This window comes from Centropristis striata, chromosome 6, assembly GCF_030273125.1.
Source record: "Centropristis striata isolate RG_2023a ecotype Rhode Island chromosome 6, C.striata_1.0, whole genome shotgun sequence".
Classification (NCBI taxonomy): Eukaryota; Metazoa; Chordata; class Actinopteri; order Perciformes; family Serranidae; genus Centropristis; species Centropristis striata.
The window spans coordinates 34,890,942-34,915,090 of NC_081522.1; the positions used below are offsets into that span (position 1 = coordinate 34,890,942).

The 24,149-nt window shown below is 36.2% G+C and overlaps 1 protein-coding gene across 4 annotated transcripts in view; it reads right to left on the reverse strand.

Annotated features, from left to right (window-relative positions):
* LOC131972741 (alpha-1,3-mannosyl-glycoprotein 4-beta-N-acetylglucosaminyltransferase C-like) overlaps nt 1-24,149 on the reverse strand; it is a 68,147-nt gene that overhangs the window by 4,902 nt on the left and 39,096 nt on the right. For 3 of the 4 annotated variants that reach the window (XM_059334436.1, XM_059334434.1, XM_059334437.1), the window contains one exon: nt 380-513. In XM_059334436.1, coding sequence (XP_059190419.1) covers nt 380-499 — 120 coding nt within the window. In that variant the 5' untranslated portion in view covers nt 500-513. Of the gene's footprint in view, nt 1-379; nt 1,176-24,149 lie in introns of those variants that run through there. The other variant, XM_059334435.1, reaches the window with a different exon arrangement.

Below are 24,149 nucleotides of genomic sequence, written 5' to 3' on the forward strand. Positions count from 1 at the left end.
TCAGATATTTTGAGGTTTCTTCTCCAAAACTGTGTCTCGCAGAAAGTTTTTTTGCCCAAAACTTGCATGATATCAGTATAAAGTGGGCATGTCTGTAAAGAAGGGACTCATGTACACATAGAACACATTGTCATTCAGATATTCTGAGTTTCTTTTCTGCAAAACTGTGTCTAACTTTTGTTATTTTGCCTCCTCCCTGACAAGACATTATGACCTGTTTGGTACCGATGGAGTCCTTCAGATCTTTTTAGTTTCATGTGATACAAAAGGGAGAGAAGGGAGAATTCACAGCCTTTACCGAGAAAAGTGAGACACTGCAGGAAAAAAACATCAAAGAAAAATAACCGAGTATCAATCTGTGAAAGGTCAGGAGTTTTACCAGCACGTATCCATCGTCCATGTAGAGGTTGAAGAAGAGGAGGAAGGTGATGAGGAAGCCGAGGAAAGGGAACATGGATCTTTTCCGGAAACACCTCATCTTGTCCACAAACTTCCACATGAGCCTCAAGATCACTGCGGGAAACCAAGACAGCAAAGTGTAAATACAGATCTATGAGAAGATGTTTGATGTAATCTGTGTTCATTTGTGTTGTGACATTAATGTTGAGGATTAGTCGAAGGCTTATGTGAATAACAAATAGATCATCATTAAATCAGAATATCTCATTTATCAGAGAAGAACAGATATTTTACTGAAAGTATGACAATGACACAACAAGGTGGTTGATCAATTAATCAATTACATTTTCACCACATGGACCGAAGTGGACGTGGAGAGTTTACTTTAATGGTGGAGACTCACTTAGTCTAGCAAAATAAAAGTAAAGGACCAAAAACAGGATGTTTTTTTCTGGTGCTTTTGTTTCGGCTCGACTGCTTTTGCAAATTTTCTCATTTTAAAGCTAAACAGTCACTTAAATACGTTTCTGGAAACATTAGAGGCAAAAAATACACTTAGTTTGACTGTTTGAAGTGAGTTTTGTGACCCTTGAAGGACCTCCTCTGCACAAAGTCGAGGTCAAGTTGTGCTGATGCTAATTCAGTTGTCTGACCGCTTGCTGTATCATTTCCACAGACCATTTCAAATAGGGATAAGTTGAGAGTTTATAAGGGCTCAGAACATTATGATGGAAGTATATGAAGGTCATTACATGCTCAATTATGTATCTAAAGTCTTTCACTTTCACTCTGAGGTCCAAGTTTACTCACTAACATCATCACACAACATTGGGCTCATTGAATCCACAAGAGTCTCAGCTTTCCAGTCATACCCAATTTATGCAGCTCATAGACTGTTTAGGGACCCCAATATGCACAAATATAAATATACAATAGAACCAAATAACACATTTGTGCATGAGAAAACTTGCATGATATCATCATAAAGTGGGCATGTCTGTAAAGAGGAGACTCGTGGGTACTCATAGTCATTTTGTGTCTTTTTTTTAAGGTCATTTTGTGTCTTTATAGGTCATGTAGTTTTTTGTCATTTTGTGGTCATTTTGAGTATTATTTTCATCATTTTGGAGGTTTTTTTCATCATTTTATGTCTCTTTTTAGTCATTTTGTGCATTTTTTGGTTATTTTGTGTCTTTTTTACTTGGTCATTTTGTGTTTTTAGCTCATTTGTATCTTTTTGGGGTAATTTTCTGGGGGTTTTTAGGTCATTTTGTGTGTTTCTTTTGGTAATTTTCAATCTTTTTTTTTTGTCATTTTGTGTATTTTTTGGTCATTTTACGTCTCTTTTTTGTCCTTTTGTGGGTTTTTTCTGTAAAGAGAAGTTCCGTAGAACCATTTTCAGCCAGATATCTTGAGGTCAGAGGTCAAGGGACCTTAAACTGAGCCAACTTCAGCCTCTGAAAGACCAGAAACCCCACACCGAGGAGAACATGCAAACTCTCCACAAAAGGGCCCGAGCAAAATATCGATTAGTGCAGCTTTAATTAAAAGAATCATTAGCTACAGCCCTGAAGTATCAATTACAACCCTGGATGGATATTCATCTTTAATTTGCTCGAGATGAGGTGCTCAGCGTGACAGATGCGGCCATCAGCGCCGACGCTCACATACAGAAGGCTGATTTCACAGTTTATCATCAGATTAAGCCGAATGATGGCTAATAATGGTCCATTCTGGTCGTTAATCTGAGCGCTCACGAGGGGAAACGTCAGTCATCTGTTGGTGTTTCTAAACTTAATAAACACCGGCGTCGTGTCTCTGCCTCCAGCTCTGAAAAGTGAGATATTTACTCACAGAGTTGACAGTTTTTGTGTCTTTTTCTAGGAGGTTTTGTTTCGGCTCGACTGCTTTTGCAAATTGTCTCATTTTACAGCTAAACAGTCACTGAAATAAATTTCAGAAAACATTAGAGGCTAAAAAATAATCTTAGTTTGACTGTTTGATCTGAGTTTTGTGACATTGGAAGGACCTCCTCTGCATGACGTTCAGGTCAAGGACAAAATTCAGTGACCGCTCGCTGCATCATATCCACAGACCATTTGAAATAGGCAAGGGCTCAGAACATTATGATGGAAGTATATGTCATTCACAAGTTATTACAAATTATGGCTCATAGAATATTGCAGAAATGTTTAGGTTGATACCATTTGTTACACACATTTGGTGCTAAATGTTGTCTAAAATTCCTCCAGAATCCCAAATCAAGACCTTGAGGAACACCAGAGAAAAAGCCATGCTGGGATTTGGTTTAAAAATTTTTTTTTACATTTTGGAGATTTCACAGTTTATCATCAGATTAAGCCCAATGATCGCTAATAATAATGATGCATTCACTTACTTCAATTATGGCTCATAAAATATTGCAGAAATGTTCAGGTTGATACCATTTGTTTTACACATTTGGTGCTAAACGTTGCCTAAAATTCCTCCAGAATCCCAAATTAGGACCTTGAGGAACACCAGAGAAAAAGCCATGCTGTGATTTGGTTTACATTTTTTTTACATTTTGGAGATTTCACAGTTTATCATCAGATTAAGCCCAATGATCGCTAATAATAATGGTCCATTCTGGTCGTTAATCTGATCGCTCACGAGGGGAAACGTCAGTCATCTGTTGGTGTTTCTAATCTTAATAAACACCGGCGTCGTGTCTCTGCCTCCAGCTCTGAAAAGTGAGATATTTACTCACAGAGTTGACAGTTTTTTTAAGAGGAAAAAGAATTACCCTGCTCACTATCTGTCCTATTTGGCACCTCATCTAAAAAACTCCTGCTCCCACGACGCCCTCCCTAATTCTGATGTTGCATAACAACAACAACAAAAAAAAAGAAGCTTGAATGTGAGAAACCGTGAGCTCCCCGGTGACAGGGACAATTACGGCAGAGGCCTGTGCGGCTGCCGCTGGGCCCAATAACTCAATAAACAACTTATTATTCATTGTGTTATTCATTGCTCGAGTTGCATTTTAAAGGGAGGGGGGGAGAAATAATCTACCATCTGCCGGAGGAGTGAGCCATTTTGTGCTTCTGCCACGAAAAAAATCTCCACCTGAGAGATGCAGCGGTGAGAGTAAGTGGAAACACAATGACAGCTGTGAGTCAATATTATGAAAGTCCTCACAGAAAGAAGCACACACACACACACACACACACACACACACTCACACACGGTATTATTCGAGATAGCAGCCTGCAAAATCAGATATTGAGACAACGAAAGAATATCTAACAAGGCGAAATAATGGCTCTGTGCTTTGTCTGCCGCTAAGAAATTAGATTTTTTGTTTGCTTTCTCCGAGAGAATCTAAACAACAAACAAGCCTCCCATAGGTCACGTACATTTATATGGAAATGAGGCTACGTCTATGAATAAATAAATACCATTTGTTTGCTTTACTTTAAAATGCTTTTCTGCCAACTTGTTGTTTTTTCCCCCCCTTTCTTTCTCCTCGACAAATTATCAGCGTGCGCGCCCCGTGAGCTCATTCCTACGACTGAAGTCATTTCAGATTAGAGCCAGAGAAATAAAAACAGGTAGGGAGGAATACCAATGAGTCGCAGCATTAAAGATTGTTTTAAGTCCTATAGGAGGGTTTATCTTTACCAGTGCACATTAACAAAAGCCTCTCCAGAGCAGAGGAGCTGAGAGCAGCTCAGTCCTGGCCGCTAATCTTTTGTTTTATAAATGAAAAAAGGAGGAATTACAGCCGTACTCTTTATAAAAACAACTCTTTTGGCTTACAGGATGGAAACAAAAAGTAAATAAAATGAAGCTGAAACAATGGATGAGTTGTGTGTATAGGTACAGACTAAACTGTCCGAAGAAGTTGGAGCACTGCAGCAGATTTTATTCAATTAGAGGCTCCTGCTCTGTAAATTGCACATTAAGGCCGCCGGCAGTCACACGCTGCTTTAAAAAGGATTTCTCTTCTCCTCCCAGGAGACAAAAATGTTTTTCTGATCAGTCTGAAGAACAAAAAGCTGCAGACTTAATCATATCGCAATCATAGTTGATTTGCCATAACCGCTTATTTTACTAAACCTGAGCTTTTACTGGCTTTAGCCCCAAAGCAGCCCTCTGTTTTAGACAGGGAGAGAGGACATTTAGGGGGAGAAAGCAGATCAACAGTAGCCGCCACATACAGTCATGGAAGAAATTATTAGACCTTTGTTTTCTTCAATTTCTCGTTCGTTTTAATGCCTGGTACAACTAAAGGTACATTTGTTTGGACAAATATAATGATATCAAAAATAGCTGATAAGAGTTTAATTTAAGACCTGATATCTAGACATTTAACATGGTTTTATTTTTTCGATTTTGGTTAATATCAAGAAAACCATGGAAAATGTCTAGATATATAGGTTTTTTCAGGTAAATTTGTCTTTTTTTGGATAATTTTGTGGGTTTTTTGGGTCATTTCGTGTCTTTTTTTGGTCATTTTGTGTCTTTTTTAAAGTAATTTTGTGCTTTTTCTAATAATTTTGTGTTTTTGTTTTTGTTTTTGTAATTTTGTGTCTCTTTGGTCATTTTGTGTCTTTTTTAAAGTCATTTTGTGCTTTTTCAGTAATTTTGTGTCTTTTTTTGGTCATTTTGTGTCTTTTTGTAAGTAATTTTGTGTCTTTTTTAAGTATTTTGGATTTCTCTGTCATTTTGTGTCTTTTTTTGGTCATTTTGTGTCTTTTTGTAAGTAATTTTGTGTCTTTTTTAAGTATTTTAGATTTCTCTGTCATTTTGTGTCTTTTTTTGGTCATTTTGCGTCTTTTTTTTTAGTAATGTTGTGTCTTTTTTAAGTAATTTAGTTTTCTTCTGTCATTTTGTGTCTTTTTTTAAGTAATTTTGTGTCTATTTTTGGTCATTTTGATACTGCCTCCAGCGGCCCCCAGGTAATTTGAGTTTGAGACCCCTGTCGTACATGGTCAAATAACAGCAGCGGTAAATAAAACACCCTGATGCTTTTGTCTCTCAGAAGCTGCACATTTATCCACACATCAGTCCGGCTTTCATGAGCTGAAGGAGACATTTTTTATACTGTGTAGAAAACAGGACTTTGAAAGCAAATTGGGTCATGAACAGTCATTCATAAAAAAAGTATATATTTAAAACAAAACCGCAGGATTGCAGGCCAGGCACAAGGCTGAACAACAACTCTGCATGACGAACATTTATCCCAAAGAACTTTTAAAAAGAAAGATTAAAAACGCCCACATGTTTCAAACTCTGTACCCTCAACCTGATGCACTCTTTCTGGGTTAAAGCTGTAGTATTAAACCCCAAAACATAACCTTGATGAAGGGTTATTTATGTAAAATTTTAGACATTTTTCCAAGCTGAAAAGTTCAACTTGTGACAAGTGAATTGATCTTAACTTGTTCAATTAGAGAAGTGACTCTTTAAAGGTTTTGGCACTAAAAAAAAACAAGTTTCCCAGTAAAAGATCTTCTCTTCATACTGTACTTGTAGGTCGGAAATGATTAAGTTTTTATTGTCCTTTTTGCAGCCTGCAGTCTTTATTGTAAATAGGGTTGTAAAACACGCTTTTATTACAGAGTCTTTGCTTATTATACATTAGTTTTATCCTCCTTTTAACTGAATTTTATTGTCTTTTTTCACCGTATTGGTTTTATAAAAGAAACTGTCTTTAAAGACTCCTATGTGCTTGTGAAGCACTTTGTAACTTGGATTTCTTTAGAAAGTTCTGTATAAATAAAGATTATTATCATCGTTTAGGTGTAAAGCTGTAGTATGAAAGCCCAAAGTAAACTTAATGATGATTATTTTTGTGAGATTTTAGACTTTTTCACGAGCTGAGAAGTTCAATTTGTGACAAGTAAATTGATCTTTACATGTTCAATCAGTGCAGCCACTCTTTAATGGCATTAGAAAAAAACAAAAGTTTCCCAGTTTAAAGAGCATTAAACATCTTGTCTTTGTATTGGATTCATTGAAAGTAGGTTGCAAAAGATTCTGTTCTTATTGTCCTTTTTGCCGTCTCCAGTCTTTATTGTAAATAGGGTTGTAAAACACACTTCTATTGGAGAGTCGTTCCCTATTTTACATGAGTTTTATCCTCCTTTTAACTGTATTTTAGTGTTTTTCTTCACTGTATTGGTTTTATAAAAGAAACTGTCTTGAAAACTTGATGATTTTTTCTTACTCGTCTGCTTGTGAAGCACTTTGTAACTTGGATTTCTCTCAAACGTTTGTATAAATAAAGATTATTGTCATTGTAAAGCAGCGTTTATTTGTGCTTTGATCGACTCCTTTTCTACAGTAGAATTGTGGCTTTTATTCCTCATAATTCTGAAAACTTTGTTTCTACATTTCTTGCTGCTGTGAAGTAAAAAGGTCCTCTCTCTCTCACTGGATAACTTTGTGTGAATAAAAGCAGACTGAATGAGTGATTTTACTTAAAATGACTGTAAAGTTCAGCGCCGGCTGCAGCCTGAGCAGTAATAATGATAATGTCTCTGCAGTGAGATGTTTTCCAGTAGATCATTGTGCAAAACATAATCTAATGATGATAGTTTTTGTTACATTTCAGAAAGCTCCTCCAAAGCCACAAAGGACATTTTCACTGAGTAAACTGATGTTAACATGTTCGATGAGAGCAGAGACTCTTTAAAGGTTTTGTCTTTACAGGAGACGTAATCCGATGTTCTGCAGGATTATTCGATATTGATGTTTTCAGCACATTATGAATTAAATGTCAACATTTGTCAGTATGCAACAAAGACAGTTGGGTTTTTTGGTCATTTTGTGTCTTTTTGGGGTCATTTTGTGTTTTCCCCCACGTTATTTTGTGTTTTTTTGGGGTAATTTGTGTTTTTTTTCCATCATTTTGTGTCTTTTTTGGGTAATTTTGTGTCTTTTATTTGGTAATTTTGTATCTTTTTTGGGTCATTTTGTGTCTTTTTTGGGTGATTTTTTCCCATGTTATTTTGTCTTTTTTTGGGTAATTTTGTGTTTTTTTTACTTTTAATTTTATGTCTCTTTTTCGTCATTTTGTGTCCTTTTAAGGTCATTTTGTGTTTTTAGGCCATTTTGTGAGTTTTTTTTGGTAATTTTTGGATTTTCTTTAAGTCATTTTGTGGGTTTTTTTAAAAGTAATTTTGTGTCTTTTTTTGTCATTTTACGTCCCTTTTTTTTGATAATTTTTGTGTGTTTTTATTTTTTTTAATTTTTTGTCGTTTTTTGTAATTTTGTTGTTTTTTTTGGTCATTTTGTTGTTGTTTTTTGGCCATTTTGTTTTTTTTTTGGTCATTTTACATCTTTGTTGGTCAAACCAAAGTTGAGAAACAGCAGGTGTGTTAGAAGATATCTTGATGTCATTTTGAGGTTTTTTTTCTCTGTCGGTTCGTAAAACAAACAGATCCTGAAGTGAAGATTAACAGCCAGAAACGAGTCTGATTTGAGCAGTAATTTGGGAACTGGACGGCCTGCAGCCTGACAGGAAGTTAAGAGGAGACGCGCCGGCTGCTGGAGGGCTCCAGGAGTCAATAACAAGAAGCAGCTGTGAACGTCTCATTGTGGAGGATGAATGAGCGGTCCCTCCATCAAGGTGCCCTTCAGCAAGGCACTTCATCCCAGTCTGAGTCAGCGAAGCTTGGACCAGTAACGGGGCTGCTGGTCGTACTGGGAGGCTCCCCAGCGTCTCGATGAATGCTGAAACATTGTCTGCTTTCTCAGCAAAAACAATCCCTCCCTGAATAAATGAAGGAATAAAAGAGATGGATGGGGCGCTTGTTGCCGCGGCGCCGTGAGGCTCAGCAGTGATGCGTCTCTGTGACAGCTCGCTCACGTTATTCACTCCACCAACACGTGTGATTTTAAATAGTTAATGCATTTATTCACACTGACCAGCAGGATTTAAATGATTCTTCCGCTGTGTCTCTGCTCTTTTGTTTCATTTTGTCTCTCTTCTTAGTCATTTTCTGTCTTTTTTTGGTCATTTCTGGGGGGGTTTTGGTCATTTTCTGTCTTTTTTTGGTCATTTCTGGGTTTTTTTTTTTGGTCATTTTATCTTTTTTTGGTCATTTTGAGTCTTTTTTTGTAATTTCTGGGTGGGTTTTGGTCATTTTATTTTGGTCATTTTGTGTCTTTTTTTGTCATTCTGTGTCTTTTTGATATTTTGTATTTTTTTTTGTCATTTTACATTTATTTTTGGTCAATTTGTGTCTTTTTTTTGTTCATTCTGTGTCTTTTTTATTTTGGTCATTTCTGGGGATTTTTGGGTCATTTTACGTCTCTTTTTGGTCATTTTGTATCTTTTTTTTGGTCATTCTGTCTTTTTTTTGTCATTACTGGTTGTTATTTTTGGTCATTTAACGTCAATTTTTTGGTCATTTTGTGTTTTTCTTGGTCATTTTGTGGCTTGTTTCTTGTGTTCCAGACTTTTTTGGCGGGCTTTTGGTCATTGTGTGGCTTTTTGCATTTTACATCTTTTTTTTTGGTCATTTTGTGTCTCTTTTTGATTATTTTTTGCCTTTTTGATTATTTTATGTCTTTTTTGGTCATTTTGGGTCTTTTATGGGTAATTTTACATCTTTGTTTGGCATTTTGTGTCTCTTTTTGGGACTATTTATGCATTTTTGGGGGCATTTTGTATTTTTTTGTTTGTTCATTTTACGTCTCTTTTTGTAAATTTTGTGTCTTTGTTGCTCATTTTTGTATCTCTTCTTGGGTTAATTCATGCATTTTACATCTTTTCCTTTTTTCCCATCTCCTGGTCAAAGTCCTGGGTTTGATGAACTGACACTTTGACTACATTGAAAGCAGGTCACAAAGGATTTGCAAATCAATTCATCATGTTTTATCATCTTTTCCACAGTTGTTAAACACACTTTTATCAGAGAGCCTTCCTGGTTTTATTTGAGCTTTAACCTCCATTCAACTGTATTTTATTTTTCCTCTGTATCACGTTTTCTTCACTGTATCTGTTTTTATAAACCAAACTGTTTTTTATCAGCTTTAAAACTTGATGATTTTATGACTTCTGTCTTCACTTTGTAACTTGGATTTCATTAGGAAATTCTGTATAAATAAAGATTACAATCATCTTTAAGCATTGTAAAGCACTTACACTTTAATTGAGCTTTCATCGACTCATTTTCTACAGTAGAATTGAGTTCTTGTGGCTTTTATTCCTCGTAATTATGAACACTTTGTTTCTACGTTTCTTGCTGCTGTGAAGTAAAAAGGTCCTCTCTCAGTGGATAACCTTGTGTGAATTAAAGCAGACTGAATGAGTGATTTCCTTTAAGTCACTTGAAAGTTCAGCGCGGCTGCAACCTGAGCAGTAATAACGATAAAGCCTCTGCAGTGAGATGTTTGGGAGTAGATCGTGTACTCGGGAATCTGTGCCAAGGGCTGTTAATGGCTTTTTTAAAATCCCCTCTAGTTTATGAACTTCACAGAGCCTTGTGGAACTCTGTGAATATAATTTAATACACAATGCGCGTCTCCGACACTATATCCTGCTATTATTCTCTATCTCCATCCGGCCTGGCGGGCCTCGGGCGGAGAGCTAATGTGGGTCAAAGCTCTGACTGCAGAGGAGAGCCCATCCTCATTACAGCCGCCACCGCCGGGACCCAAAGAAGCCTTTCATGTTCCTCTTTGACCTGAAAGGTAAATACACTCCAGATGTAATTTGCATGTACTGCAGGCCTGCTGCACACAAGTGGCACGCTTCAGAAGTGGAGTCTGCTCCTTTAATCACGACTCCTGTAGCAGCTGCCATCGCTGATTTCAAGAGGTCTGATTATTTATCTGAAAGGTTTCTGATGCAGCAGGAGCACATTTATTGTTTGAGCTTTATAAAGCCGTGGTTTTTCGGGGAGCGGAGGTAATCCAGAACTGGTTCCAGATGTTCTGATCCACAGGAAATGTAGATTTTTGTGTGTCTCAATTCATTTATGGATCACAAACATCACAAAACAATGACGTTGAACTCTTTTAGCTTTTATGCTGCTGGAAATAAACATAAATAATAATAAATACAATCGATCAGGAATCAGTCTGGGAATCGATAAAGAATCAGACCAAAAAGCAATTATTGATTATGTTCTCAAAAATAAATCTTTTAGGCCTATTTTGGGTAATTTTGTGTCTCTTGTTCATTTTACTCCTTTTTGGTCATTTTGTGGCTTTTTTTGTTAATTTTACATTTTTTTTGTTAATTTTACATCTTTTTTGTTAATTTTGTGTTCTTCTTGGTCATTTTTACGTCTCTTTTTGGTCATTTTGTTTTTTTTTGTTAATTTTACTTCTTTTGTTTGGTAATTTTGTGTTCTTTTTAGTCATTTTGTGGGTTTTTTGTCATTTTGTGGGTTTTTTTGTGAATTTTACATCTTTTTTTGGTCATTTTTTGTCTCTTTTTGCTCTAGTAAAAAAGCTTGTTCAGTGTTCAGTTTCACTAAAAGTCACTCTGAGGAGTCTGCTGTTCATTTCTTCAGGTAATACAGGATATTTTCTTTTAACCTTTATAGCCAAAATCAGCATCTCTCTCGTCTATCACGGTCACTTCTGGCACCAAAAAAACAAGATGTTGACACCAAAATGTCAAACTCAAGACTTCAAAACGACAAATGATGTCACGAGGCTACGTCCACTTATTTTACACAGTTCATGCTAGCACCTTCTTGGAACAACAAGCTCGTCCTCACTGATTCAAGATGCAGATGAGAAGCTCCAGATCATCCACCAGCCTCAGATGTGATGAGCCTGTTTGAACCTCAGTATTTGAACACAAACAGCATGGACGGACAGTGGATGACAGACTGTTGGACGTGTCATTAATTTAGCAGGAAACACACTGAGCCTGTATTTACATCACAGAGCAGAAAAGCTCGTGTTTGAAATTCAGCGTCGGCCCGAACGCCAACACGGCTCCCTGTTTGGCTCGTTTCTATCTCCCTGTAATAAATAATATGAATATGTAACGATGCTACGGTCGCAGCGAATCCATATGCAACGCAGAATAACAATGGAGAGGAAACGCTTTCAAAACATGTAATTAATCTGTTATAAAATGTCGAACCGAGCCTCTAATGAGATGCAGTTTTAATAAGCCTGAGTGTCGAACAACAAAGACATTCAGTAAACACTATTGTTCATCTGCGTGTTGACATCCAGGACCTGCTGAGCTGTGTGTGTGTGTATGTGTGTGTGTGTGTGTGTGTGGCAGCAGAAACTATTGATGAAGAGGCACTGATGAGAACATGTTTGAATGAGCTTTTAAAATATGTAAAATTTTTGCAGAACTGAACATAACAAATATTGAAACCATCCTGTGATGCAGCTCGTCTTCAACCTTGACTCTTTATTTCTGTGGAGTTTATTCTGTTTGGTTAATCTGTCAATAAATGAAAGAAATTAACTATTTTGCTACTTGAATAGACTCGACTGGAACACTAAGAAAAGCATTAAGAGACGTAATGACTAACTGGTTAAAGCTCACTAGTGCTGCTCAGGTTACACAAAGTCGGTTTATGCATGCTGTAAAAAAAACTAAATGTCAGCTGAAAGAAGCTAAAAAGCTCAGTAATTTATCCAGATGGCTGAACTTTATCTTGTAAGGAAACAAAATGGTTTTCTTGTGGTGTTTTTGGGTCATTTAAAAAAAATGATTTTGTGTCTTTTTTGGTCACGATACATCTGTTTTTGGGTCATTTTGTGATTTAAAAAAAAATATTTTGTGTCCTTTTTTGGTCATTTTGTGTCTTTTTGTTCATTCTACATCTTTGTTGGTCATTTGTGTTGTTGTTTGTTAATTTTATGACTTTTTTTGGTGTTTTGTGGCTTTTTTTCATTTTGTGGGTGTTTTTGGTTGTTTTACGGCACTTTTTGGTCATTTTGTGTCCCTTTTTGGAAATTTTCTGTCAGTTTTTGGTTATTTTACATCTTTGTTGGTAATTTTGTGTCTCTTTTTGGGTTAATTTATGCATTTTTTTGGTCACTACGTCCTGGGTTTGTTGAACTGACACTTTAACTACATTGAAAGTAGGTCACAAAGGATTTGCAAATAATTTCATTCTGTTTTATTATCTTTTCACAGTTTCAAAACACCCTTTTATCAGAGAGATATGTTACATTTTTGCAGAACTGAACATAACAAATATTGAAACCATCTTGTGATGCAGCTCGTCTTCAACCTTGACTCTTCATTTCCTGTGGAGTCTTTAAATAGTTTATTCTGCTTGGTTAACCTGTATAAATGAAAGAAATGAATTATTTTGCTATGACTTGAATTGACTAGACTGGAACACTAGAGATATTATTACCTGAAAGGAAAAGAGACTTAAAGTTCATTGACCAGAAAAGCAGATAAAACTTAAATTCTAGCGTTTTCTAAAAAAGTCATTTAATGTCTCTTTTTGGTTTGGTAAATAAGCTTGTTCATTTCTTCAGGTAAGTATATTTTCTTTGAAGCCTTGTAACCAAATTAGTATCTCAATTCACCCAAAATCACAGTAACCCTCTTGTCTTTTATGTCTTTTTTTTGGTTAATTTTACATCTTATTTTGGTAATTGTGTGTTCTATTTGTGGCTCTTTTGTCATTTTGTGGCCTTTTTTGTTAATTTTACGTATTTTTTGATGATTTTGTGTTCTATTTGGTCATTTAATGTCTCCTTTTGGTCTGGTAAACAAGCTTGTTCATCAGTCAGTTGCACTAAAAATCACTCTGAGGAGTCTGCTGTTCATTTCTTCAGGTAAGTATATTTTCTTTGAAGCCTTGTAACAAATAAGCATCTCAATTCACCCAAAATCACAGTAACCCTCTCGTCTATCACGGTCACTTCTGGCACCAAAAAAAACAAGATGTCGACACCAATGATGTCAAACTCAAGACTTCAAAACGACAAGTGATGTCACGAGGCTACGTCTACTTCTTTTACATTTCAAGTGAGAATGAGATTCAGTCAGTAAAATCCTAAAACCACCTTTGTCCAGGCGTATATGAAGGCTGAGGCAGGATTATTATGTATCTTAATAAGAGCTGCTGCAGTTTGATTGAGGCGGTGAAATGCAATCTCCCGGCCAGAATTAAAGCTGATGCATGGCTCCAGACTCAGAGGAAAATGTTAATAGAGTTCAGAGGGAGCAGGCGGTGGAATCATAAGCGAGTAAACAGCATTTCTTCCAGAAGAAAGCAAATCTTCTTGCTACAAGCCCGCAGTTTTACCGACTGCATCTCTGCCTGGTTCGATGTGTTTACTTATTCATCAAGGTGGAGGAGGCCGGCGAGCTTCTCAGACTCCGGGCTCCAGCAGTTACCCTCTTCCTGCTGTTGGACAAGAGGGGCAGACCCCATTAAAAATGCATGGGAACAGGCGCGGCGGCGGCGAGAGCTGTGCCAAATATTCCTGCACCCACGCTGCATGTTTGGATTGTCGGCGTGCAGAGCTGACGCAACGCCGGCAGCACAGAGAGGCGACTGAGAGGAAGCTGATGCAGCAATTCAGCTGTGTTGCAAACGCTTCTTCAGAAGGATTTTGATTGTTTTAGCCAATTTCATACAAATCATGCACATGAACTGGTTTTATTAATGCTGAACGGGCTCCTGCAGGAAGGTTCAAAGGCACAGAAGGAGGAGAAGAAGAATCTTTTCAAAAGCTATGACCCCTCAACCTCCTGCCAAGCCTCAGTTGGATTATTTATTTACATGACTTTTGTATTTGCATTATTTTGTATTTCTTGTTTATTTCGCATTGAGGTGAGATTTTTTTAACCCTCTGAAATCTTGGGCTATTATGTCCTTTAAAAAATCGGTAACGCTTTATATTCCTTGTAATAACCATTAATTAAGAGTAATAAGGCCCTTGTAAGTCCTTACAAGATGCTTATTAATATTATTGTGTGTTTATAAGCTTATATTAGTGTTAATAATGGCATTACAAACACCCATGACCCACCCATTATGTCTTTGCCATGCCTTTATTAATCTTATTTTGTTTGCTTATTGATATTAAAATATACTTTATTGCTCATCTATTATAAGTTAACTATAAGTTAACTATGCTTTTTGCAACTACCGGATCTAAAGCGAGAACAATGCCTTATTACTTGTTAATTAATGGTTATTAAGGACCTTATTATAAAGCGTTACCAAAAAATCTTCTCCATGCCATGTTGGTATCAGTTTTTTCAGCGTTACCTCACCTATATGTCCTGATAATTCATTTTTTAACTTTGACTTACTTGGTAAAAATGTTGAACCCAAAAGAAACAAAGGAAAACATCAAATCTGATCTTGAAAATTATATTTCAATACACAGAATTTTAAATGTTGCAAATGTGAATACAGGTTACAAATATTACATATAACAGGTAAAATAAGGATAATATCTACTTCTATATTTTTATCTCAGATTTTACTTGGCTGAATATAATCCCAAAAAAATCTGGCATGGAGTTTCAAGCCAGAACTTTATGTTCAATGTTGCTTCATTTTTATGTCTTCACGTCATGAAGGAGTAATGTGCAGGTGGTTTCATGGACTTTAGAGGGTTAAATAAACCTTTAATGTTTTTTTTTTTTTTTAAATCTCACTTGCACTGCTTGCTTTTTCCTGTTGTTTTCATTCTCTCTGCTTCTTGTTTTATTGTGCATTTAGAGGTGCATCTCAATAAATTAGAATATTATAGAAAAGTTTATTCATGTCAGTAATTCAATTCACAAAGTGGAAATAACACATTATATAGATCCATTACACACAGAATGAAATGTCTTGTTGGGTACAGTATCTGTCAGTCTCTCTTTCCCCTCCAAAAAAGAAGAAATTCTCAGTTTCATCCATTTTTAACTCCCGATCTGTCCGTCTGAGTTTTTATAAAGCTAAAGTGCCCCAAAACATCTCTGTTCAAGCGATATGTATCCTAACTCGTCTTTTAGAAGCTGTTGTTGTAAAACATGTACAGGATCAACTTTTTCCATCAAGCTTTTCTCATGAGAATCTTTACAATGTGCAGAGAAATATGTTGATTGAAACACGAATAGTATCCGTAGCAGAATAATCCACCCTAAATGTCTCCCAGTAGACCACACAAACCAGACATTGGCAATCACAGTACAATATTTATATAATTTAATTAATATGTGCAATGATCCATATCCAACTGCTGACTGTGTCTACATTGTATATAATGTTGTATGTAACTTTTTTTATTTTATTTTTGTTTTAATTGTTAACCCTTAATAGGGCACTCATTGAAATACTTGCAAATTCCAAATTTCAACCCAAGAGAATATTGGAGGATATTACATACAGCAAGAATGTGTAAACAAACAAACATACGGACCAGGGGGAGGGGGGTAATATTTTGAGAAATAAATTTACGAGATTAAAGTGGCAAATCTACGAGAAAAAAAGCTTTTCTTCACACTTTTTTCTTGTAAATCTGTGACTTTTTTCATGCAGATTTGCCACTTTAAATGTCTTAAATCTGCAACTTTTTTTCTTGTAGATTTGCCGCTTTAATCTAGTAAATTTGCAACTTTTTTCTCGAAATATTTTTATTTTGGATATCCGCTGAAGTTACCAAATATGGTTCTTCGACCGATAAAGGGTTAATACTTTTTATATTTCTACTTGTTTATATTGTAAATTGTTCATACTTTTTAATTTTTTTACTTGTTTATTTGCTTATATTTCTAGTAGATACTGCTGTTTACTATTTATTGTCATTTTGCGATCCACTTTGCTGCTGTAACACTTGAAACCTCCCTGTTGTGGGACTAATAAAGGAAATATTAATCTTATTATTTTATCTTAAATCTATTTTCCTTCTACTCTGCCCTATAAATAGATGTTCGTTAAATGATAAAGATTAATTAAGAAAAGCAGGCCATCTGCCATTGTTCCAATTATTGCTTTAATTTTCTTTCGAATCATTCAAACTATACTTCCATGTTTTTAAGGAGTGAGAGTTGTTTTTCTGACAGTTTAAGTTTCTGCAAATCAGTCGTCGTTTCATCACTAAAATGTGACAAAAATAAGCTCTTATAATGAATTTAAATCAGTGAGGAGAAGCCAGTGGTTTCCAGAAACAGCAACAAAAATCCAAGAAAAAATCTGAACCTGCACTACAAAGAGATTTTAATAAAGAAAACATTATTTCTATTGAATGAGCTGAAAGTGTCACATTGGTTTGGTCCTTTAAGGAATGATGAAAGACGATTTATTTATTTTCTCATTAAAGCTGCAGTGATAGAAAGCATCTCGGTACAGAGAGGGAAACTAAGAGTTAATTGAAGTTTTTTCTTCTTCCCGTGACAGCAGAGATTTCTTTTGTAGTCGAGGGAAGACGAGGAGTCACAGCGGGAGCCAATGATGCAACTTTCACTTCTAACGTCTGATATCAGTGAAAAACAGGCGATCAAAACACGACCTGACAACTGACATCAAGCAAACGTTCAGCTGCAGAGAACGGCTTTGTATAAGTAAGTTGAGAGTGACACCATGTTGGTGGCAAAATGTTCTTTTTTCTACTGATATTTACAGCAGAACAACGGCCCGAAGCCATAACCGAGTTCCTCTGATAGCCGGCTGAGCTTCTGCACCAAACCTGCTGTAAAGAGCCTTTAAAAGTTAGATGTTTATCCGCTGGGATGCAGCGGAGCAACATGTACTCACAGCCTGTTTATTTGCCTTCCAGGTTTATGTTTAGTAATAATCTGTAACGTTTCCCTGCTTACTCTGCAGCTCCAATCACTGATTTATAGAATCGGTTCAATGAAGTTCCTAAACACCAGAATGTGTCTGCCAGGCGGCAACCTCCTGGTCTGAGCAGGGAGGCAAACCAGGAAGTGCCTTAAGCTGCATTCTACCAAAACGTCCAGCAGGGGGCGCTGACGGTGGCTGAAGAAGCATTTGGGTCCATTCATTTCAATACAAATTGAGAAAACTTCTCACTTTATTTATTACCTCAGAATTTTTTTTTAGGACAGCACTATGGTCTCAATCACTAGTAAAAAATCTTCTTTGAGACAATTTGATGTTAATAGTTCTAATAATGGCCCCATTTAGAAGAAAATAGAAGATGAAGAATCATATGATTTGGGGAGTGGCTACCTCTGATTGACAGGTCCCTAACAAGGCGGGAAGCAGAAGCAGAACAATGCGTATCCATGGCAACATGTCAATAAAGTTATTTATATATATCTATATATATATATATAGATACATATATATAAATGTTTTCACTTAATGTCATGGTGACTACGTCCATTATTTATAGTCTATGGTGTCTGCAGGTGTTTTCTAGGAAAATGCTCCCGTGTAGTAGTAATGTTTCAGTGAAAACAGAAGAAGTGGGTTATTTATTTGTTACTGGTGGATATTTTCTTCAAGTGTGGCTCAAATATTTCAGACTAACATGATGTTTATTTTAGGCCAAATACAATCCTGTCCATCCTCACCCAGATCATTTATTTGTTGAAAGCATTTTCCATGGTTTTCTTGATAATGTTCTTGGTTATTATCAAATTAAATGAAACTCTTATCAGCTATTTTTGTTATTATATTTGTCCAAACAAATGTTCCTTTAGTTGTACCAGGCATTAAAATGAACAACAAAATGATGAAAACAAATATTTTTTTCCATGACTTTATATGTGCAAGTAGACTAGACCAAAACTTTCTCCAAATGGGACCAAACCTGGTGAACATTGACTATCCGAAGGAGAGATAAGAAGAAAAGATGAAGTCACTGTGGAGATTGGTTTTCTTTTTTGGAGAATTGTTACATCCCTACTGTTTTGGATTGACAAAAAGATTTCACCCTGTTTCTCCTATTATTTTCCACTTTCAGCACACTGTAGAAAGAGTCTAAAAAAGTGAGGCGTGCAGCCTGTGAAGCCGCTCGGTTGGTAAATCCATCCAGCCTCCCGTCAGTAACTCTGACAGCTGCTCAACACTGTTGATGAAATCATTATAAAGATGAAATATTCATCGTTCGTCTGGAAAGTGTTTACACCGTTGGTGTGAAGTTAACTGGAAGCAGAGGTTGTCAGCGTTTGTCTGCACTGCCACGGGCTAAAACTCATTATTTATAAACCATTATGTAATATTTCAAAGCTATCATTTGCAGCAACTTTGACTTGTTTTGTAAATTGATAACAAACTGCAACAACAAAAAAATCTGCTTCCAAAACTTGCAGGAAAACACAGATACAAGTGAAGTTTAGACAGGAGGAGAAGAGTTTGGAGACAAATCAGCGAATCACCTGAAAAAACACGACACTGATTGCAACATTGTTTCTTTGCTTCAGAAACGCTCCGTTGTGTGTTTGCTTTGATGGATTATCAGTCAGCACAACACTGCTGACAATTTATTAAATGTAAGTGAAGCAGAGAGGAAATCTGTCCTGGCTTCAAAGGGAGAGCAGAAATATGTCTGTCACAATAACAGATAAAATAGTTTTAACAGTGGTGGGAGAAGTATTCTTCACTTACAGGTAGACTGCTGCTGCATTCTTTTATGGGTTTAAAATGGAAATGCCGCAAAAAATGTAAAAAAAGATAAATAATAGCTACTCAATAAAATTGAGGCAACAGATTGCACGCGATATTATTTATTAAATCATTAACGCTTTATATTAAGGTCCTTGTAATAACCATTAATTAACAAGTAATAAGGCCCTTGTAAGTCCTTACAAGGTGCTTATTAACATTATTGTGTGTTTATAAGCTTATATAAGTGTTAATAATGGCATTACAAACACCCATGACCCACCCATTATGTCTTTGCCATGCCTTTATTAATGTTATTTTGTTTGCTTATTGATATTAAAATATACTTTATTGCTCTTCTATTATAAGTTAACTATAAGTTAACTATGCTTTTTGCAACTACCGGATCTAAAGCGAGAACGATGCCTTATTACTTGTTAATTAATGGTTATTAAGGACCTTATTGTAAAGCGTTACCATTAAATCTAACTAGGTTACAAGTTGAGTTAATAACAACTTAACAGGAAGTGTTAAATGTCAATTAAAAACAGACTAATTCTATTGTGTTGGATTCATTCAAAATTCTCTTGATTTAGAATTACATACACATAAAGATTATATTTAATGTGATCAAAATAAGTAGATTCTATCTCAAACATTTTTATATTAAAGTTACTTAAACAACTGCCTAAAAATCAAGGACGCATTTATATTTAATACATTTTATCAAATATATTAAGTAAAATGAAATGACTACAGAATAATTCATTACAGTGATGTTAACCGTGCTATATTTTGAAATCACAGCACAGAATATCTGCCACGTGCAGTTTCCCACAATAACACAAAGAAACTGAATGAAGCAGCTATAACATGAGATCAGCCACTCCTTCGTTCTGTGAGGTAAAATCGCTGTTTTTGTTAATGGAGTCTGGTGGCTTCGAACAGAAACATTTAATTATCTGGGGTCTATAGTAATCAGATAACGTGGCCTTTTTCAAAGCGGCGTAACAAAAAAAACGAGGTCTTGAAACTTTCTCCAGTTTTTCGTTTGATGTTCCGAGGTCATGTAAAACCAAAGATATGATCGTTTTAATTTGATAGTACAAAAATATTTATTCAAGTGTAAAAGAAGATGGGACGAGGCAGGCGTGGCATTTAGTAAAAATGGAAAAAAGAGGCCTAATCATCTAACACTGTTCCTATAAATAAACATGTTTTTATGGTAAGTTTTTGTGTATAGTTTTATTATATTTGAATTTTACCTTTATATGTTCATATTTGCAACCTATGTTTACATTTTTCAGGTCCGAAACAGTTCATTGAGCATATTTCTGTTTTTTATTGTCATAAATAGTATAATTTTATTCCAAATTTCATGATTTTTGTGTATTTTTGGGCTCAATAAGTTAATTAAGTAGGTTAAAGTGAAAAAATATTAGTCAGATCATGTTGAAGTTGTGCTGAGAAAATAAGAAATACCAAACATGAGTATAGTAAATATTATGTGGTATATAAGGGGCAAATAGGCTCAGACCCCAGAGGGTTAACAGCATTAGTTTCCCATCTAAAAGGGCCGTCTGACAGCAAAGCAATGAAAATATTCTTAATATAGTGCACATTTAGAGTGATATTGATCTTTTTAGGCGGCAAAAATATGTTTTGCCGCTCCTGTCCACAGCAGTATTTATCACTCTCTTCAAAGCCACCAGACTCCATTGACAAAACCAGTAATTTTACCTCACAGAACACAAGTTGCTGTTCTACTGCTGCTTCCATCTGTTAGTTTATACATCTGTTAGTTTTACATAATGCATAAACTTACAGCAATAATGAAGATGTTGTTTTTTAAGATGGTGATTGTGGCAGTCAGTTTCTCTCAGTCATTAAGTGATGAAGTCTTGTTGAGGAGGTTTAATCTGCAGAGTTCTCCTCCTCTCCATAACAAATACACATCCTGATTAAAACTGGTAAAAACACTGAATAAAGCAGTTTCATGTTTAAAAAATCTGTGTTTTGGCAGGTTGGCAGCAGGACTAGAGCTGAGCTTCTGCTAATGTTTACTCAGCTTTTATCTCTGATAACTTAACAACCAAACATTCAAGAGGTTTTTACTGGAAGCCGAGTTATCTGCAAGGGTCTACTTCTTTCCAAAACAAACAGTCCTGTTGATTAAAACCAGTCAAAACACTGAATAAGGCAGTTTCATGTTAAAAATGTATGTTTCTCCGGTAAAGTTTGGCACATCGGTAAGGGAGCTGCTGTTAATGCTTGCTCAGCTTGTTTCTTTGATATCTTAAGATCCAAACTTTCAGGAGGTTTTTACCAGAAGCCAAATTATCCAAAGGGGTCTCCTTCATTCCAAAATAAACAGTCCTGTTGATTTAAACCAGTAAAATCACAGAATAAAGCTGTTTCACATAAAAATATTGTTTTTTTCTGTTGCTGTTTGGCACTTCGGCAAGGGACCTGCTGCTAATGTTTGCTCAGCTTTTTTGTCTAATTACTTAACAACCAAACATTCAGGAGGTTTTTTACCAGGAGCTGAATTATCTGCAAGGGTCTACTTTTCTCCAAAACAAACAGATCTACTGGTTTAAACCAGTAAAAAGACTAAATAAGGCAATTTCATGTTAAAAATATATGTTTCTTCGGTACAGTTTGGCACAGCGGTAAGGGAGCTGCTGCTAATGTTTGCTCAGCTTGTTTCTTTTAATATCTTAAAGATATCTTAGATCCAAACCTACAGAAGTTTTTTTTATCAGGAGCCGAATTATCTGCAAGGGTCTCCTGCTCTCCAAAACAAACAGATCTGTTGATTCTAACCAGTAAAATCACTGAATAAAGCAGTTTCATCTCAAAATTATTGGTTTCTCTGATGCTGTTTGGTACTAAGAGGCTACAACTGAGCATTTTCTCAGCTTGTTTCTCTGATAAATTAACATCTAAACGTTCAGGAGGTTTTTACTGGGAGCCGAGTTATCTGCAAGGGTCTCCTGCTCTCCAAAACAAACGGTCCTGTTGGTTTAAACCAGTAAAATCACTGAATAAAGCAGTTTCATATTGAAAATATATGTTTCTCCGGTGCAGTTTGGCACGTTGGTAAGGCCGCTTCTGCTAATGTGTTCAGCTTGTTTTTTCAATATCTTAAAATCCAAACTTACAGGAGGTTTTTACCAAGAGCCAAATTATCTGCAAGGTTCTCCTGCTCTCCAAAACAAACAGATCTGTTAGTTTAAACCGGTTAAGTAACTGAATAAAAGAGTTTCACCTTTAAAATATTGGATTCTCTGATGCTGTTTGGTACACCAGCAAGGGAGCAGCTGCTAATATTGCTCAGCTTTTTTCTCTTATAACTTAACAGCCAAACATTGAGGTTTTTTTTAACAGGAGCCGAATTATCTGCAAAGGTCTCCTGCTCTCCAAAACAAACAGATCTGTTGGTTTAAACTAATAAAATAACTGAATAAAGCAGTTTCACCTTAAAAATAATAGTTTCTCTGATGCTGTTTGGTACTAAGAGGCTACAACTGAGCATTTCCTCAGCTTGTTTCTCTTATAACATAACATGCAACGACTAAGATCCTTCAATCTGAGATCGAGATTTAAACTTCAAAGGACCGAAACTTCAAAGTACTTGATTGTCATTGTTACAGGAACAATGAGACAGCAGAGCATCTCTAGAAAAACATTCAATATTCAATACATATAAACATACAGATAGATAAGTGCAAGAGCTGAGTGCAAATGTGCAGATGGCGCTGCGGATGTCGACGTGTATTGAAAAGTGTATCCAAAAAAATGTGTCTTTGACTGGATAAAAAGCTTCTGGCAGACAACCACGACGCTGACGCATGCACAAAGAGTTTAAGATGCCACTGACAGGCGACAGAAACAGACTGTGTCCTTGATCAAATGGCAGATTTCTGCAGTTTAAACATTGTTTAACATTTTGGGATAATGCGAGCATAAAACTCACAGAATACATAACGTGTGTCGGGTCATTTTTAGACGTTTTGATGGAGGAAATGTTCCGTGTTACTGTTATAAATACTGGGGCAGAAAGTGGTGTGATTGTCGCAGCACTTGGCTTCATGTGTCACTCTGTGTAATCGAGGCAAACAGCTTGTCTGATTATTATGGGCTGTTCAGGATCGGTGGTGGGCCACGATGACTAACACACTCAGCTTTTTCTTTCTCCAGGTTTGCGTGACGTCAAAGCCGAACTAAACGGTGGGAAAATGACAGATTAGGGCGAGAGGCGGCGGACAGGACGTGGGTGGTAATGTGTCTGTAGAAGGGGGTCATTTTGAGAAACATGGTCACCTTGGAAACATTAATAGCCTTTGATGACTTACATTTCCTCCCTGTGTTGATTTATCCGGGGAAACATTTACAGGGAGCTGCTAAGAGCTACAAGCAATTAGAGTCAGGTGATTTAGTAAAACGCATGTGAGAACATTTTCTCTTTGGAAAGAGAAAAAGAGTTGTTTCATTCTGTCACATTTCTCTGTGCTGTTTCACAGGTTTCAGCTCCATTAAGTTTTACTGGTGCTGGCTTCACTGGGCGAGCTCAGACAGACACTAAAAGGTTGTTTATATGTTGGAGACAGAAGAAATTCTTTACTTAAAAGAAGGAAGTCAGGTATCTGTGTTCCAGGGTCAGAAATAAAAGTAGAGATGGTGAAGAAGTCTGACAGAGTGATAGATTATTGTGTCATAATATTAAGTACGCGGTGTAATGAAATACTGGAAATCCGTTTAAGATATTGCAATAAAATCTCAAATGTTTGAGGCATGTGGCTGCACCCAATCTGCACGTTTTCACCAGGCGGTAACCTCCGGGTCTGAGCAGGGAGGCAAACCAGGAAGTGCCTTAAGCTGCATTCTACCAAAAATCCCAACAGGGGGCGCTGACGGTGGCTGCAGAAGCATTTGGGTTCATTCATTTCAATACAAAATGAGAAAACTTCTCACTTGATTTATTACCTCAGAACTTTTTTTTAGGACAACACTATAGTCTCAATCACTAGTAAAAAATCTTCTTCAAGACAATTTAATGTTAACAGTTCAAATAATGGCCCTATTTAGAAAGAAATAGAAGATAAAGAATCATATGATTTGGGGCGTGGCTACCTTTGATTGACAGGTCACTAACAAGGCGAGCCGTCATCAGGAGAAAAGCAGAACAATGCGTATCCACGGCAACATGTCAATAAAGTTAATTAACGTTATATA